General features: G+C 40.0%; 1 protein-coding gene across 1 annotated transcript in view; it reads left to right on the top strand.

Annotated features, from left to right (window-relative positions):
• Positions 1-4,845: 4,845 nt before the first annotated feature.
• Positions 4,846-18,010, top strand: part of ASAH1 (N-acylsphingosine amidohydrolase 1) — a gene marked incomplete at its 5' end in the record, with an annotated part of 40,881 nt that continues 27,716 nt past the window's right edge. The window contains 2 exon segments of the mRNA XM_079726588.1: positions 4,846-4,955; positions 4,957-4,981. Of these exon segments, the coding sequence (XP_079582714.1) occupies positions 4,846-4,955; positions 4,957-4,981 (135 nt within the window).

The raw sequence follows: 18,010 nt of genomic DNA, 5'->3' as shown, positions 1-18,010 counted from the left end.
TCACTGAAAGATATTAAGTGGGGAAGTGAGAACATGAGTAAAGAAGAAAAGACATCTGAAGACCAGGCTCTGGGGCACCCCACATAAAGAGGTCAGTTGATGAGTAGAAACCAAAGGAGGATATTGAAGACATGTCCAGTGAGGAATATAAGAATCAAAAAAGAGTGGTATTCCAGAAGCAAAATCAAGTAAGTGTTCCAATGTCTAAGATATGACAATGGAATTGGGCATTTGAGGTAAAATACAGGCTAAGAACATTGCAAGGGAAGAGGTCAAGAAACCGAGAAGAACCAGAATATTGGAAAAATTGTCTTTGTGGAAATTGCAATCACCGAGAATACTGACAGGTATCGAATTTAAAAGAGTGACAGGGAGCCAGATGTGAAAAATCTTCAAGGGGTGAGGAAAAGCAGGAGCCATCAGAGGTCTACAGATGACCTAGTATGATGGCACCAGCTTCCAAGTCAGGTCAAATAACTGAATGTTTTGGGTGTCAGTAACATTAGGTAGGCCATATGAAAGTATTGATAGTCAACTACTTATTAACCTACAAAAATGGCCGTCTCATATGGTCCAACCCAATATAACTGAATATATAAAACATACATTTGAATTGTAGTTGGCCTCATAAGTTGATATATATTTATGTTCATGGTATTTTCTTTTTCAGTTGTAAACTCCCTTTGATCAGGAATTCCTATTTTACTGCATGTGTGTCTTTCATGGCACCTAGTGGTCTGCTTGGTACTTTTAGTAGGTCATTTAGTACTTTTAATATATATATATTACTACAATTGCTACTGCTGACGTATGTTGTCATTTCAGGGTAATAATCATTCTCCTCACCTTTCCTGTTTGGGAAATGATTGAGAAATATACACAGGCATCGGGTGGCAATAAACATCAGCTTTACTGCTGATTAAGCTGGAAAAGAGAAAACAACTTGGACCTGAGGCCAAGATGGGATGCCAACTCCTCCTCTGGAATGAATTTATGCACTCAGTCATTTGACAAATGCAAACTGCTTCCCAGGGGCACAGCCAATTTCTAACATGACAGGGAGTAAACTGAGGCAGAGTAGGCCAGGTTGGGGGGCAGCAGATGCAAGTACATACAAAAGGCTCCATTTTTTCTTACTACCTTCTCTCAATGTCTCCCAGAGCCACCCTTTCATGATGCTTTCTTCAAAGTCTTCACAGTCGTGACGTTAACATAGTATTTTAAAAATTTGTTGGATAGGTGCCAATTTTGGAAGATGTAGTCAAAGACAGCAATTACTTCCCCCTCCACTCTTGTCATCCAGGACTTACCACTGTGGGCACACAGATCTGAGTGAGAGAGCTAGAGAAGTCAGGCCACACATGTGCAGTGACCCATCCAGCTATTTACCAATTAGGTAAATCACTCTTCCCCTAGGGAAACATGAATTAAAGGTGCTGGGGAGAACGGTGGAAATTTTCTCCCCCAAAACATCTGATGGTTTTGTAAGGCCTAAAGCTTATACAGTTTGGATGGTCCTCTTTAAAGAAAAGAATACAAAATTACAAGTGTAAAATTGGGTAGAAGGTTTGGAAGATGCCTGAGCAAGTGAAGGTCCTGAAACTTAAGCGTTATAGCTTTATAAATATAGAGCTTTATAAATTCTCCTCTGCTCTTGAGAAGGTAGACATATCTATTTTTATGTGTGCATCACTTAGGATGCTATCAGATACAACAATTCAACTTGCAAGCAAACCAACCTGAACTGGCTTCAATAATAAAGAAGAGTAGTGGCTTACCGTAATTAAGAGTCCAGTTGTTGGACAGGCTCTGTGCTTGGTCATCTATCAGCTTAATGTCATAATGACCCAGTTTCTTTCTTTCTCTCCTCTGTGCTGTCCACAGTACCTATTCATCCTTAGGCAGCTCCCTTCAAGTTTACAGCATGAATGCCAGCAGCAATGGGGACTAATAGCTTACTCTTTCCTGTTAAAAGAGAAAGGACAATTGCCTCAATCATAGAGCAAAAACCCTGAGATTCACACGATGGCCTACTGAATTCAAGAGTCTGAGTGACTAAGGCCGAAGCCAAGCATGGGGGCAAGAGGACTAGGGTAACCTTAAACATCAGGCCAACCAGGGCCCACCTCCAGAGATGAGGCTAAGGATGAGGACACGGCTCATCCAAATCGCATGTCTGCTGTATGACGGAGGAGTGGAATTGAGGGTGGTAAAACATCCACAATATTAAACCAGAGGGTAGAGCATGGAATTAGTTAAATCTATTGATATTTTACAAAATAGTCATTTGATTTACATTTTCCCTTCCATCTTCATTTTTCTCTCCCACAAGACAAAGCCCCAGGGCAGGGATCATTTGTTCGCTAGTTACCCAGCACCCAGAGTAAGTACTCAGAGTTTATTGAGGGAAAAATGAATTTACCACAAACTTATGAGAAACAACTGATTGGAAGCATTAAATAGGTAATTATAATGGTTTATGTAAAATGGAACTATGCAGGAATATGAAGTCAGAACAAGAAAAAGAGATTTAGAGATTATTGGATTTGAACTGAATTGACGAATAATTTTCAGGTCAGAACTATATGTCTTTATCAAAGAAAGTAGAAATAGACAAAAGGATTTTTTTGTAAAGTGGCTCTTCAGATTCTTACATGTCTGTGGTACCAGGGGTTCAATAAGACATCAAAAATGATTCACAAAGTAACAGAAAGATAAGTGCAAAGTAAAGGATAATTAAGATAAACTTTTGATTTTGACATTACATGGGGGCAATTAGATTAAATGTGAGCAACTAATTTATAGTTTTGTAATAGAATAAAATATCATTATACCTTGAGCCAAAGGTAATAATTTGACATAATTTTCTTTATAAAAGTAAAACATAAAGCAAGTAATCTTGCTTAGTGTGATAAATAAAGCTCCTGGAGGAAAAGAATCTGTAACAGTTTTGCAAGACTTCTGATTTTCCATCTATTTCATCTTTCATTCTCTAGATTCCTTCCTGAAAATATGGATAAAAATCAAAGCTTTGAAACTCAGATTACATTTTAGATATACTAAGTTTTTTCTTCTTAATTAAACAATTCATTGGTAAATACTTCTGGTAAAATTTTTTTAATTTATTATTTTATTTAATTTTTATTTATTTTTTTGGCCGCACCATGTGGCTTGTGAGATCTTAGTTCCCTGACCAGGGATCGAACCCAGGTCCCCTGTAGTGAGAGCTCGGAGTCCTCACCACTGGACTGCGAGGGAATTCCCTAAAATGTTTTTTTTTTTAAACTGGAACATTATTTCTATATTTCTTTCTTTTTTAGTGCAAACCTTTGGCTATTCTGTTTTATTAAGTCAAGTCGGGCTTCCCTGGTGGTGCAGTGGTTGAGAGTCCGCCTGCCGATGCAGGGGACACAGGTTCGTGCCCCCGTCTGGGAGGATCCCACATGCCGTGGAGCGGCTAGGCCCGTGAGCCATGGCTGCTGAGCCTGCGCATCCGGAGCCTGTGCTCCGCAACGGGAGAGGCCACAACAGTGAGAGGCCCGCGTACCGCAAAAAAAAAAAAAAAAAAAAAAAAAAAAAAGAATCCGCCTGCTGATGCAGGGAACACGGGTTCGTGCCCCGGTCTGGGAAGATCCCACATGCCGCGGAGCGGCTGGGCCCGTGAGCCATGGCCGCTGAGCCTACACGTCCGGAGCCTGTGCTCCGCAACGGGAGAGGCCACAACAGTGAGAGGCCCGCGTACCGCAAAAAAAAAAAAAAAAAAAAAAAAAAAAAAAAGCTAGTTGGATGTCAAAGAGGCTCAGTCAGAAAGTGGAACCCAGAGGGTAGGATTTCCTGTTGGACTTTTAAATAACTCATCCTACTAGGGCGACGGCGTCCACACAAGGGACGAATGCCAAGCAAATACATCTGTAAAGCTGTTTTTCAGGTGCGAAAGCCTACCCTCCTCCCAGGTTCACCCCCGGTTCTGACAACCTGAAGCGTTTCATCAGTTAAGTGAAAACACACAGCTGCTTCCCATCAGTGAAAGAAGGTTCGCGGCTCTACCTGGACATTCCACCTGTTGTCTAAGTGCAAGGAACTGAAGCCTAAATTCTGTGCCTTGTCAGCTCGGCTGCTAAAGTCTAAATGGGTAATTCACAGTCTTTACTATCTGTGAGAATTAATTATCCCCCCTCCCGGGTATCCCCCCCTCGACACCTGTCCGGGGACCCCAGGTCAGGACGAAAAACCTCACTCACTTCGGCCCTGCCCTCCTTAGAGCGCAAAGACGGGTCGCGTTCGCGTGCTACGCCGCGTTTTGAGACTCCCGTGGCTTGAGCCCGTTTCGTGGGCTTTTGGTACCGAGCTGTCCGAAAGCGGACTTCGCCCTGGGCTGTTTGCGGACACTGCACGGCCGCACCTGGCCGGGAAAGAAGTCGGAGAAGATGCCCAGCCCGAAGCTCGGGGGTGGGCGCGGCCCTTCGTGAGGCAACTCGTCGGCGACAAGTTCCTCAGCCGCAGCCGCCGGGGCGGAGCTGTGGCTGGAGCTCGGGCTCGGCGCAACCATTGCCCGCGGAGCAGTGGGGGGGGGGTGGAGGGGACCAACAAACACCACGGTCCTAACGCGAGCGCTGACCCCCATCCTGTGGGTTCGTTCTTCCTCTCGGAAGGCTCCCTTGTCCTGACGTACCACAGAATAGCCCGGCCCTCTCCACCTCCTGAGCGCCCGTCTCCCCCCGCCTCGCGTGGTGCGGTCCAGGCCGCGGGTCACGCGGCGGCGGGGGCGTGGTCTGCTCTGAACTCAGGAGGTACCTTGTGCGGCGTCTTCTGGCGTCCTTTGCAGCTGCGTTCTCGCCAGGAGCGATGCTGGGCTGGAGTCGCCTCACCTTCGTCTTACTGAGCGTGACCGTCACCTGCTCGGTGGCGCAGCACGTGCCACCGGTGGGTGAGCTGGAGGCGAGGGCGCGGAGAGGGGCGGGCGGGAGCACGGGGAAGGGGGGTGCTCAGGTGCGGGTCCGGCGGGGCTTGAGGGACACCTAGTCCCGGCAGCATCTTTACAGGGGTCGGTGTTTTCCTGAGCAGAGGTGTGGGTGCAGAGCGGGCTGGCGAATTTCACCCCGGGTTGGTCCGGTACCAGCTGGAACAAGGAAACCTTTTGGGGAAATCCTGATCTCTGCAGGTTGGTGATTATGATTTGCATACCCTCACGTTTGATGGATTGCATCTGTTGTACCAGTACCAGCCTCGAGCATCCAGAACTGTAAGAGGAAAAGTTCCAGTTGATTTGTGTACATGATTAAGTGACGAACTTCCTGAGGACTTTGGCATCCTCTGCCTGGTGACGAGGTGCTGAAGGAAAAGTATTGGCTAAGGATCCTGAGAGCCCTGGGAAAGGGCGAGGCATCCCCAGTCAGGGCAATGGGAGCAGCCCAGGCCAACCTAGATGTGGATGCCTGGCCTTTATATCCGAGTCTAGTGAACACTGGGCCTGTGGCTATTTCCACTTGAGGGAAGTAGCAGGAACACAGACTTGATAACTACAAGAGACAATGAGGGACCAGTTTCACTCTTACTTTGCAAGGGAGGAAGTTGATTCCGAGTGAGAAAATGTCTAGAAGCATGACTGAACTCAGGCCTCTGGACACCCGGTCTGGTGGTCTTGCATAATTTTCTTCTTTAAAAGCAATAAGACTGCATTTTTCTTATCAACAGATCAGATAAATAGGAACTTGGGTGCATGTGACCTAAGACTAAGTGAGGATGTTTTTAAATAGGTAGAACATTGACTTTGGGAGCAAGATGTGCATTCTCCTCTTTTATTCTTTTATTTCTCTACGGAGAAAATCTTTAAGATCATGGTGAGATGTTACTCAGCCATTCAAAATTGATACAAGATAAAGCAAGTAAAAGTAGAATACAAAATAGTATACACAGCGATTTCAATAACAGAAAAATACACAGCATATACATGTGGGTGAGGATTGGAAGGGTATAAGGAAAAATAAAATTAGTCTGCTTTAGTGTGGGTAGGGAATTAATTTGCCTTAAAGTGGTTGGGATTATGGGAATTTTTAAAGAATTTTATGCTTTGATACTGTCAGTGCTTTCAGCCAAAGACCCCAGGAAACACACCTGTAGTTGAAGAAATTGGGTTTATTATTTTGCAGTGAATGAGAATGCATGCCATGGGCAACCATGGGGCCTCTCAGTAAAAGGGCATTAGGAAAAACCTGTCTTATAATTTGGACTTTGTGTGTTTCAGGGGCAGGTCTAAGGAATTGGGGGTTTGCTCTAGATTGGTTGCTTTTAGAAAGTGAGGCAACACTATGGGTAAAGAAGAAACAGTTACTTGTTTAGCAAGAGAAGGTGTTTGGTGTTTTGAGTGTTACACGTACTTTTGTTTTTGTCTGTGCTTAGACAGAGTCATGAAGTGGCCTTGCTTTGTCTCATTTGATCATGTCTCAGATTAACCTTCACTGAGGTAGGTATTCTGTGAGTTTGGTTATGTCTAACAAGAGAACCGAAACAGCCTGGCTTTTGAGTGTCAGATCAGCAAGTGATAATACTGAGAGGTCTAGTTGTGGACCTCAGAACAGTTTCATATATCAATGTCTGCCTTTTATTTTCGTTCTCAGTACTTTATTTTTTCAAGCAAAAGTACTTTAAAAGGTATTTGTAGAACAGGAAAAATCAACAGCCCCCTCCATGACTTTAATAGTTCTTATCTGGAACAGTGGTTGTCAAATTCTAGTCTGGCCTCTGGTGTCAGTTTGGGAAGCTGCTTCCACAAGTCTTTAATGAAATGAGAAAAATGAGGCCTTGAAATTATTAATTTAGAATGTTAGCTTTTATTCTGATTATGACCTTCTAATTTTTGTTGTTAAAATGTTCTTTTATGTGTGTGAGTTGTTTTGTTTGTTTTAACATCTTCACTTTGGAGAACAAAAACTGGAACTCCCCTGTGCTGGACCCCTCTCAGTTTTTTAACTGATCTGGAAAACCTGGGGGCCACTGGCTGACAGGATTTTGGGAACTTCACAGAAGCTCAGTGACCTCATCCTTTGACAAGAATAAGCATTTTTTTTCATTTTGAATTGTTCTATGATAAATTGTTTGTAGCCACACATAGTAACAAAATATATTTCAAAACTACTTTTGATAAATATGATAGTGGGAACTGGCTTTAAATTACAAACAAAAATCATTGGATTTGGAATGTCTGTGGATTTTGTTCTGTTTTGTTTTTGAGGCGCTTCAGACTATGGCATATTTTAAGGTCTTCTTGAGTTATTTGATTCTATTAAGAGATGGTGGTGACAAGCTATCCCACTGCTGGTTATTTATCCAACGAAAACGAAACCACTAATTTGAAAAGATATCTGCACCCCCATGTTCATTGCAGCATTATTTACAAGAGCCAAGACGTGGAAACAACCTAAGTGCCCATTAATGGATGAATGGATAAAGAAGATGTGATTCTCACTCTCACACACACACCCCCACCACACACAATGGAATACTAGTCAGCCATAAAAAAAGATGAAATCTCGCCATATGTAACAACATGTATAGATATTGAAAGTATTATGCTGGGTGAAATAAATCAGACGGAGAAAGACAGATACCTTATCTGGCTAATAAATGAACAAACCAAACAAAAACAAACACGTAGATACGGAGACCAGCAGCGTAGTGGTTATCAGAGGGAAAGGGGCAGAGGGAGGGTGAGATGAGTAAAGGGGATCAATTGTATCATGATGGGTGGAAACTAAAATTGAGTGGTAAGCACGCTGTAGTGTATACAGAAGTAGAAATATAATGGATACTGGAAACTTATGTTATAAACCAATATTATGTCCATCAAAAGTAAATTTAAAAAATACTTTAAACAGAGAGATGGTGGTGACAGAAGTGGTGCAAGAAAATCTGGAGAGGGAGAGGGAGAGGGAGATGGAGATGACATCATCCAGGGCTCTGTAGACCTTGTTAAGGATTTTGGAATTCATCCTAAAAACAATGGGAAGCTGTTGACTGGTTTTAAACAAGATGTGATAAATGTCTCACTTTCAAAAGATCAGTTTGGATTGGAAGGGAGCAAGGGTGGATAGGAGGAGACTAGTCCAGGGGTGACTTACAGGAGGGTTGTGCTAGTGGAAAAGGAAAGAAGTGGATGGTTCCAGAGAAGATTCGGAGGTAGAATGAGAAGAAGGAGGGGTTGGATGGGGATGAGGGACTGGCACCTTTCTGAAGTGCTCAGCTGGGAGAATAGTGGCATCACTACAGGAATATGAGGAGGGAAGAATGAAGATCATTTTTCACTCTGGTTATGTCGAATTTCAGATGGTGGCACCAAGGCATCCAGCAGACCTTTGGGACTGGAGCTCAGCAGAGGACATTGGAAGTCGTAGGCATATTATTTGAAGCCCACTGGAGTGAACAATGAGCAGATAGAGAAGAAGAGGCTTAGTCAAAGGCTCGGGGGACATGCATGTGTCAGGTCAGGAAGAACTGGAGAGCGAGTGTTAGGGAAGCTCAGGGGAGAGAGGGACAGGTCACCTGTGTTGAATGCCATTGAGATGTCTAGTATCTGTTGTGCTTGGCACCTAGAGGTCATTGGTCACCTTGGCCAGAGCATGTTGGGAGCAGAAAATAGATTGTAGTAGCCTATGGAGTGATCAGAAGGAAAGGAATCAGAGTAGACAAGATGGCTGTTCTCAGTAATGTGTGTGAAATGTGTGAAAATTAAACACACTGGCTCAGTAGTGAATTACTGAATCGAACTTATTTTTATGCATCAGCTTTTCAAGTGAGTAATAACATTGTTGACATTCGCCACTGAATCAGGTTTTAGCAATGATTTTTACAAAGTTTTCCCAAATCACTTAAACCCCATCTGGCCTGGCCAGTTTTACTGTACTGCATTTGCTTTCCACCCAGTACTTAAAAGGATGGAATACACAGATACCATATCTTTGCTTAGTCAACAAATACTGCACGCCTACTCTGTGCCCGACTGTTACAGATGCTGGGAACAAGTCAGTGAACAAGATAGAGAGGTCTTTGCCCTTATGGAGAGTTTGTTCACATTCCTTTTACCTAAATATTCTCAATTTAATAGGGTACCATTCCATCAAAGATCAGAAAACAAGTGAAAAACTTTGCATGCTCATTTGAATTTGTTATATATGCAAGAAAACATGCCTTTTCTTATTCAAATGTGTCTTGAATATGTGTCTGCTCTGTCTTACATAGAGAACACTTTAAGAAACAAATCTTATTTAGAAAATAGTTGTCGGTGAATTAAAGAATTGAATTGAAATTGTCTTGCTGGACTTCCCTGGTGGCACAGTGGTTAAGAATCCACCTGCCAATGCAGGGGACACAGGTTCAAGCCTTGGTCCAGGAAGATCCCACATGCCGTGGAGCAACTAAGCCCGTGCGCCACAACTACTGAGCCTGCACTCTGGAGCCCGCGAGCCACAACTACCAAGCCCCCGTGCCACAATTACTGAGCCTGCGCTCTAGAGCCCACGTGCCACAACTACTGAAGCCCGCGCGCCTAGAGCCTGTGCTCCGCAACAAGATAAGCCACCGTAATGAGAAGCCCGTGCACTGCAATGAAGAGTAGCCCCCGTACGCAGCAACAAAGACCCAATGCAGCCATAAAGAAAGAAAGGAATAAAGGAAGGAAGGAAGGAAACAAAAGAAGGAAAAGGAAAGAAAGGAAGAAAGAAGGAAGGAAAGGAAGGAAGGGAGGAAGGAAGGAAGAAAGAAAGAAGTTGTCTTGCTGAAATTGTTCAGCTTCTTTTCCGATTGTAAGAACACTGGTGTGAGCTATATAATTAAATTACTTTTCATTGCCTTTTTCTGGTTATGTGAATAAGACAAGCACGTGAGGGCTTTCTGAACTCTTTTGTACAGTCTTAGAAGCATACATTTCATTGAGGTTCTCATTCTGGAGGACTCAAATATTTTAGGGAGCTGGATGAATTATTTCTTTTAGGCATGGAGCGTTCAGGTTGCTAATGGAATAATTTTCACTTTATATTTTATTTTCCTAAATATAGTTATGTCAAGTAGCTCTGTAGTTAGTTCTTTTTTAGTGAGTGGGGAGGACGTAAAGACTGATTAATTTTTTTTATACTGCACACATTATGTAAATTTTCTTATTTAAATAGATAAGAATAATTAAGTACCTTTCACACTTGGCAGTTTTTTGTATTATTTTATTATTAACTGCTTTATTTGAAGGAATACAGTGGTTTTTTTGTTTTTTTTTTTCTTGCGGTACGCGGACCTCTCACTGTTGTGGCATCTCCTGTTGTGGAGCACAGGCTCCGGACGTGCAGGCTCAGTGGCCATGGCTCATGGGCCCAGCCACTCCGCGGCATGTGGGATCTTCCCGGACCGGGGCACGAACCCACGTCCCCTGCATCGGCAGGCAGACTCTCAACCACTGCAACACCAGGGAAGCCCAAGACTGATTAATTTTGAAGACGTTCAAGTTCTTATCAAATAATTAGAATAATTAGAGAATTCGCTGACTCAGGAAGTATTAACAAAACATTTTACAGAGATTTTCACCACTTTCTTTGGCTTTAGGAAGCAAAAATGAGAGAGCACACACGTGAAAGATTGAGATTTTAAGTTGGCTGTATTTTTTCACCCTTTGACAAGGTAGCACAGTATACCAAGCAGACTACCTGATATCGCTCCCTTTCATCTATTTACATTCTATACCTATCTGTTTAAATTGTTACTTACCTTGATAAGGTTGTCTATTATTAAAACCATGTATAGTTAAATTTGGAGGTAGTAAGAAACTTTAAATAACAAATGAACTCACTGTAATTTTATTTCAAGTCTGTACATAGATTTTTGAAGCTGTCTCTTTCCCTGTTGAGGTCTCCCTTGAAAGTAGGGATGTACCTGTCTCCATTCTACCCCAAATCTAATCTTTTTGTTTAAAATGACTGTTGTTAGAGGCTATTATGCTTAGTGAAATAAGTCAAAGACACATACCGTATGTTATCGCTTATACAAGGAATCTAAAAAATAAAACAAAAGAATATAGCAAAACAGAAACAGACTCACAGATATGGAGAACAAACTAGTGGTTACAAGTGGAGAGAGGGAAGGGGGAAGGGCAAATAAGGAGTAGGGGATTAAGAGATACAAACTATTATATATAAAATAAATAAGCTACAAGGATATATTGTACACTCCAGGGGATATGGTGAATATTTTATAATAACTTTAAATGGAGTATAATCTATAAAAATTTGAATCACTGTGCTGTATACCTGAAACTAATATAATATTGTAAATCAACTCTACTTCAATAAAAAAATTAATTAAAAAAATTTTAAAAACAAAAAATGACTTCAGTGTCAGTACCTTATGAACACCTGAAGTACCCTGATCTTATGGCTGCTAGCTTTAAAAATTACAATCACATTTACCCTTTACTCTTACAGCCAATTTCTATGCAGATTTCATGTCTTTGTATTACATGTTTATTTATTGCTGTCAGCATTATCATAGTAAAATGTCTTATCAACCTCAGACTCTTGCATATATGATTATGTTGCTCTGTTACCTCTGGGGCAGTTGAACTCTCTCCTAATATTTGATAGAGCACTTGTAACTTCCCTCACAGTCGTAAGAAATATGCTTTGTAGTTTAATTTTATATTGGCTTTGGAACCCAGGTCATGCAGATAAAATTACTAGGGAAAGATGAGCGTCATTTACTCACTGAGTTGATTCTAGTGATCATCAAAAGCCCTGAAGGAAATGCAGATTGTTCCCTATTAGGAATTAAATTGAGGTTTTCTTGTTAATCTCTGTGGGAAGCTATGGGAGAGATCAGGGGGAGCCTGAACTGGGGCTCTGTCACCCACTGTGTAACCTTGTCACTAATGGAACTAGGCCTTGCATCCAGAACATGACCCCATGACCCTAAATTTCCTGAAAACTTGAAATTCCGTAAAAAGGGCATAAATTAGATTTTTGTGAATCAAGTCACATTTTAAACTCACCGAAAGCTCTGATATTTAGAAGAATCTTATAGTGAATAAGTTAGAATGAAGTAAGAGTTGTATTTCTAAAGTTAATACTTGCCATTCTTATTAAGTGCTGTTTGGAAAATTCATAGTTTTAAATCAAGATGTTCTTAAGTAGAGTGTTGCTTTTTGGTGTCTATTTCCAATTTCACTAAGCAAGGACTAGTGAATTTAGAATACCCTGCCCTCCAGTGCAGTCATATGTTGTTATCTTAAAATAATTTTAGATACTGACAGCTAAAAATACTTAAAATCAGGGTTTGCCTGGTGGCGCAGTGGTTAAGAATCCGCCTGCCAACGCAGGGGACACGGGTTCGAGCCCTGGTACGGGAAGATCCCACACGCCGTGGAGCAACTAAGCCTGTGCACCACAACTACTGAGCCTGCACTCTAGAGCCCATTAGCCTCAACTAAGCCCGCGTGCCACAACTACTGAAGCCCATGCTCCACAACAGGGGAAGCCACCACAATGAGAAGTTCACACACTGCAATGAAGAGTAGCCCCCACTCCCTCCAACTGGAGAAAGCCCGCGTGCATCAACGAAGATCCAACACAGCCAAAAATAAATAAATTAAATAAATAAAATTTTTAAAAAAACTTAAAATCATGTCAGGGAATCACTCTCTGAAAATCCTCAACATAATGTAAATGAAATCATGCAGTTTTTTAATTTGATATTTCAAAATGTGTATCAAAGTGTACATAGTTAAAGAAAATCAAATAATATAGAGAGGCTTATGATGAAAAAACCCAGCCGTCTCCCTGCTTATTCCTTCTACCACATCCCCCTACTCTGGAAGCAAACTCTTTTTTGTTGTTTTTGTTGTTATTGTTGTCGTGTTTTTCGAAGTATAGTTGATTTACAATATTGCATTAGTTTCAGGTGTACAGCAAAGTGATTAAGTTATATATATTTTTTCAAATTACTTTCCATTATAGGTTATTACTGAATATAGTTCCCTGTGCTATACAGTAAATCCTTGTTGCTTATCTATTTTACATATAGTAGTATGTATCTGTTAATCCCATACTCCTAACTTATCCCTCCCTACCTCCCTCCCTTTCCCCTTTTGTAACCATAAGTTTGTTTTCTATGTCTGTGAGTCTATTTCTGTTTTGTAAGTAGATTCATTTGTATGGATATTACTTTTTATATTCTACATATAAGTGATATCACATGATACTTGTCTTTGTCTTTCCGATTTACTTCACTTAGTATGATCATCTCTAGGTCCATCTATATTGCTGAAAATGGCAATATTTCATTCCTTTTTATGGCTGAGTAGTATTCCATTGTGTATATATACATCACATCTTCTTTATCCATTCATCTGTTGATGGACACTTAAGTTGCTTCCACGTCTTAGCTATTGTAAATGTGCTCCTGTGAACATGGAGGTGCATGTGTCTTTTCAAATTAGAGTTTTCATCTCGGAAGCAGACGCTTTTAACTGTTCATACTCAAGTGATGTTCAGCCAGATACCACCTCTACTGTCCTACTAGTTGTTTGCAGCTCAGTCTGTTTTGATTAATTGGTGCCCATGCCAAAGTGGGTGCTGAAAGATCCAAATATCACCCCTGGTTAGCTTTATGAATACTGCTACTGATAATGTGTTTATGCTGAATTTGTCTGAATCCACTTGAGGCATTGTCTGCTCTCATACATATCCATCTCAGTGATGAATAAAAATTTAGTGTACTTTCAACAATCTTCCCTGAACCTTTCTTTTTTCTTTTTTTAATGGTGTTACTGAGATATAATTCACACCATACAAATCACCCACTAAAAGTGTACAACTTAATGGCTTCAGTATATTCACAGAGTTGTACAACCATCACTACAATCAATTTTAGAACATTTCCATCACCCCCAAGAAACCCCTCACCACTTAGCCTTAACCCTGAAACCTACTTCTCAGTCTTAGGCAGCCACTAATCTACTTTTTGTCTCTATAGATTTATGTATTCTGGACATTTTCTATAAAGGGGATCATACAATACATGTGACTGGCTTCTTTCACATATCATAATGTTTTCAAGGTTCATTCACATTGTAGCATCTATCAGTACAGTAAATGTGCGTTCCTTTTTATGACTGAGTAATATTCTATTTACGGATATACCATATTTTGTTCATTCATCAGTTAATGGACACTTGGGTTGTTTCTGCTTTTGGCTATTATGAATAATGCTACTGTGAACATTTATGTACAGTGTTTTTGTGTGAACACATTTTCATGTCTCTTAGGTTTATACCTAGGAGAGTAATTTGCTGGGTCACATCATAACTCTGTGTTTAACTCTTTGAGGAACTACCAGACTGTTTTCCAAAGCGGCTGCACTATTTTATATTCCCACTGGCAGTACATGAGGGTTCCAGTTTCTCTACATCCATGCCAACACTTGTTTTATTATTATAACTGCCATCCTGTTGGGTGTGAAGTGGTATCTCATTGTGCTTTTGATTTGCATTTCCCTATTGGCAAATGACGTTGAGCATCTTTTCATTTGCTTATTGAGTTATATTTTCTTTGGGGAAATGTCTGTTCAGATCCTTTGCCCATTTATTAATTGAGTTGTCTTTTTATTATTGAGTTGTAAGATTTTTATATATTCTAGACAAATCTTTTACCAAATATATAGTTTGTAATCGGCATAAATGTAAGGGTTTATTTCTGGACTCTCAATTCTATTCCATTGATTTATATCTTTATGCTGGTAGTGCACTATCTTAATTACTGTAACTTTGATAGTACGTTTTAAAATCAGGAAGTGTCAGTCCTCTAACTTTGTTATTATTTTTCAAGATCATTTTGGATGTTCTGCATCCCTTGAATTTCAATGTGAATTTTAGGATCACTTGTCTATTTCTGCAAAGAAGCCATCTAGGATTTTGATAGGTATTGCATTGAATCTGTAGATCAATTTAGGGAACATTGCCATCTTAACAATATTAGGTCTTCCAATCTATGGACAATGTATATCTTTCCATTTATTTAGGTCTTTAATTTTTTTTCTACAGTGTTTTGTAGTTTTCAGTGTACAAGTCTTACACATCTTTGGTTAAATTTATTCCTAAGTATTCTATTCTTTTTGATGCTGTTGTAAGTGGAGTAGTTTCTTAGTTTCATTTCAGTTTGCACATTGTTACTGTATAGAAATACATTTGATTGTTGTACATTCATCTTGTATCCTGCAACCTTGCCCAACTTGTTTATTATTTTTAAAAAGTTTTTAATGGATTCCTTAGGGTTTTCTATAGAAGATAGTGTCATCTGAAAATGAGACAGTTTTACCTCTTTTCCAATTTGGTTGCCCTTTATTTCATTTTCTTGTCTAATTGCCGTGGCTCAATACTTAAGCATAATATTGAAGTGGGGCAAGTGGACTCCTTGACCCCTCTACCTTTTTCTCCCTTTTCTTCTTCAGTTCTATGTGCTTTCACTCTTGCTTAGTAAACATTGGTAACATAATTGTAACTGTAATTGAGTCATCCATGCTTCGTATGTCTCCTTTCAAAGAATGAAGACGGTAAACAATGTTTAAAGAAGTGTGACTTGAAAACATTGGTCATTGCTCAGTGTGCTGTGATTACATTTCCTTTTCTATAATTCTAAAGCCGTAACTCTAATGGCACTAGAAGAATATTCAAATATATTTTCTACCAAATACTCATATTCATGCCAAATGCTCATATTCATTTTAAATTGCTTCATTTTAATTTGCTTCATATTTATATTATGCCTTGTACAATTTTTTTCATTAGAGTTTCTGATTTCTTTCCCTTTTTCTCATTAGAAGAAGAAAACAAACCTATGCCATCATCACTGTATCCTGTATATTTTTCAGCTTCTGACATATCTTCTCAATATTCTGTCTATTCTTCTTGAAACGTACTGAATTCTGCTTCTAGTTGAGACCCTTTTCTTTTTATTTGGACCATTCTTTTCCAAGACTGTAGCTTCCCCCTACAGTTTCTGGTTGTTTTTCTTTTTTTTTTTACACTGTGTGCCTCTTATCACATTCTCAAATTCTTCCAGCCTTTCAACTGTACAGTTTATTCTGTAGAGTCCCACTTTTTAGGATACCTGTCTCCTTGATATAATGTTGCACTATTGCTTTCTAGGTCTGTTGACTAGCTGTCATCCTAAGGGTTCCCTTTACCGCTCTGTGTTAAGTTGGAGCCATTCTTTTCTGGATCCTGTCCCATCTTTCTCTTGGTTTATGCCAGTGTTTTGCTAGAGTAGTACATCTTGAAGTAATTTAAGAAAGAATGTATGGGAGGTGAACTTTCTGAGTCCTTGCAGTGACTTAATAGTAAAGACTTTAAATAAACTCAAAATTGATCGATGCCTTTACCAGCTATAAAATTCTAGTTTTAAATCAATTTCCTGCCAAGTTTGGTGGCATCACTCTCTTCTAGCATTTGTATAGCTGTTGAGAAGTTTGATGGGAGTGTGATTCTTATTCTTTTGTAGGAAACCCACCTCCCCTGGCCCAAACGCGGTGCTAGAAGCTTTTATGTTTTGGAATAACTCAGTGATGTGTCTGACTGAAAGCCCTTGTATTCAGTCATTATTTCAAATAATCAGTAGGTCTTTTCATTTTCAGGACTCATCTCCTTTCAGCTGTGGGAAATTTTCCTATATTATTTCTTTCATAATTTTCTCCTCTTTATTGTCTCTGCTCTCTTTCTGGAAATCCAGTTAATCAGATGTTGGGCCCCATGCACTGATTCTCTAATTCTCTTCTCTCTTTCTTTTTTTTTCCTCCTGTATTTTCTATATAATTTTTTCCCTGTATTCTGGGAGAGATTTCCTCGCCTTTATTTTCCTATCCTTTTTATTTTGCAGTTATGTTTTTTATTGAAGTATAATTGATGTACAATATTAGTTAAGTTACAGGTGTACAATATAGTGACTTACAATTTTTAAAGGTTACACTGCGCCACCAGGGGAGCCCAGTTTTCTTTGTATTTTTCTAAATGTTAGAATAGGAGGCCTTTACTCTCAGGCAGGAGTCGTTAAACTTTTCCTGCACAGGGCCAGATAGTAAATCTTTTAGGCTTTGTGGGCCAAGAGGCAAAATCAAGGATGTTATATAGATATTTATATGACAAGAGAGAAGACAAATTTCCACAAAATTCTTATTGATGAAAATGTTTTAATAACAAGTTTGCACACTTTTTGTAATAGAGGTCTGCTAATGAGAAGAATTGAATTCTTGTGGGGTGGGCATTTGATTTCTGGGACTTAGGGTTGGTGTCCCAAAGTGATTGCAAATGTTTCTATGTTATTCCTGATCTGTAATGAGATTTTACATATTTCATCTTTGAAAATGTCTTTTTGTATAGATATATGGTAGGATGAATAATGGCTTCCCAAGGATGTCCATGTCCTAGTTCCTAGAACCTGTGAATATGTTATTTTTTATGGCAAAAGGAACTTGGCAAATGTGATTTAGTAAAGAATCTTGAGATGGGGATGTTGTACTGGATTATCCAAGGGGGCCGATATAATCACAGACATCTTTATAACAGGGAGGCAGGGGGCCACAGAAGAGAGAAGATGCTATACTGCTGACTTTGAAGATGGAGGAAGGGGGGCACAAACCAACGAATGTAGGTGACCCCTAGAAGCTGGAAAAGTCAAGGAAACAGTTTCTGCCTTGGAGCCCCAGGGGAAACTCAGCTGTGCAGAACCATTTTAGACTTCCAGCCTTCAGAGCTGTAACATAATAAATGTGTGTTGTTTTAAGCATTAAGTTTGCAGTAATTTATTACAGCAGCAATAGGAAACTAATACAACTAAGTGCCACCAATAATATCAGTCCAAGAGCGTATGATTTTAATTGAGTCTCTGTATGTCCGAGAGATTTTTAGTTACTTCTTGGCATTTAGGTAGTAGGTGAAGGAGTTTTGACTGATGAAACCAAGTGGACAAAGCTGTTTTGAGGAAAGGAG

Source organism: Hyperoodon ampullatus, assembly GCF_949752795.1.
Source record: "Hyperoodon ampullatus genome assembly, chromosome: 20".
Classification (NCBI taxonomy): domain Eukaryota; kingdom Metazoa; phylum Chordata; class Mammalia; order Artiodactyla; family Ziphiidae; genus Hyperoodon; species Hyperoodon ampullatus.
Note: the sequence above shows the minus strand (reverse complement) of the source record. Positions and strands in the feature narration are given on the sequence as shown.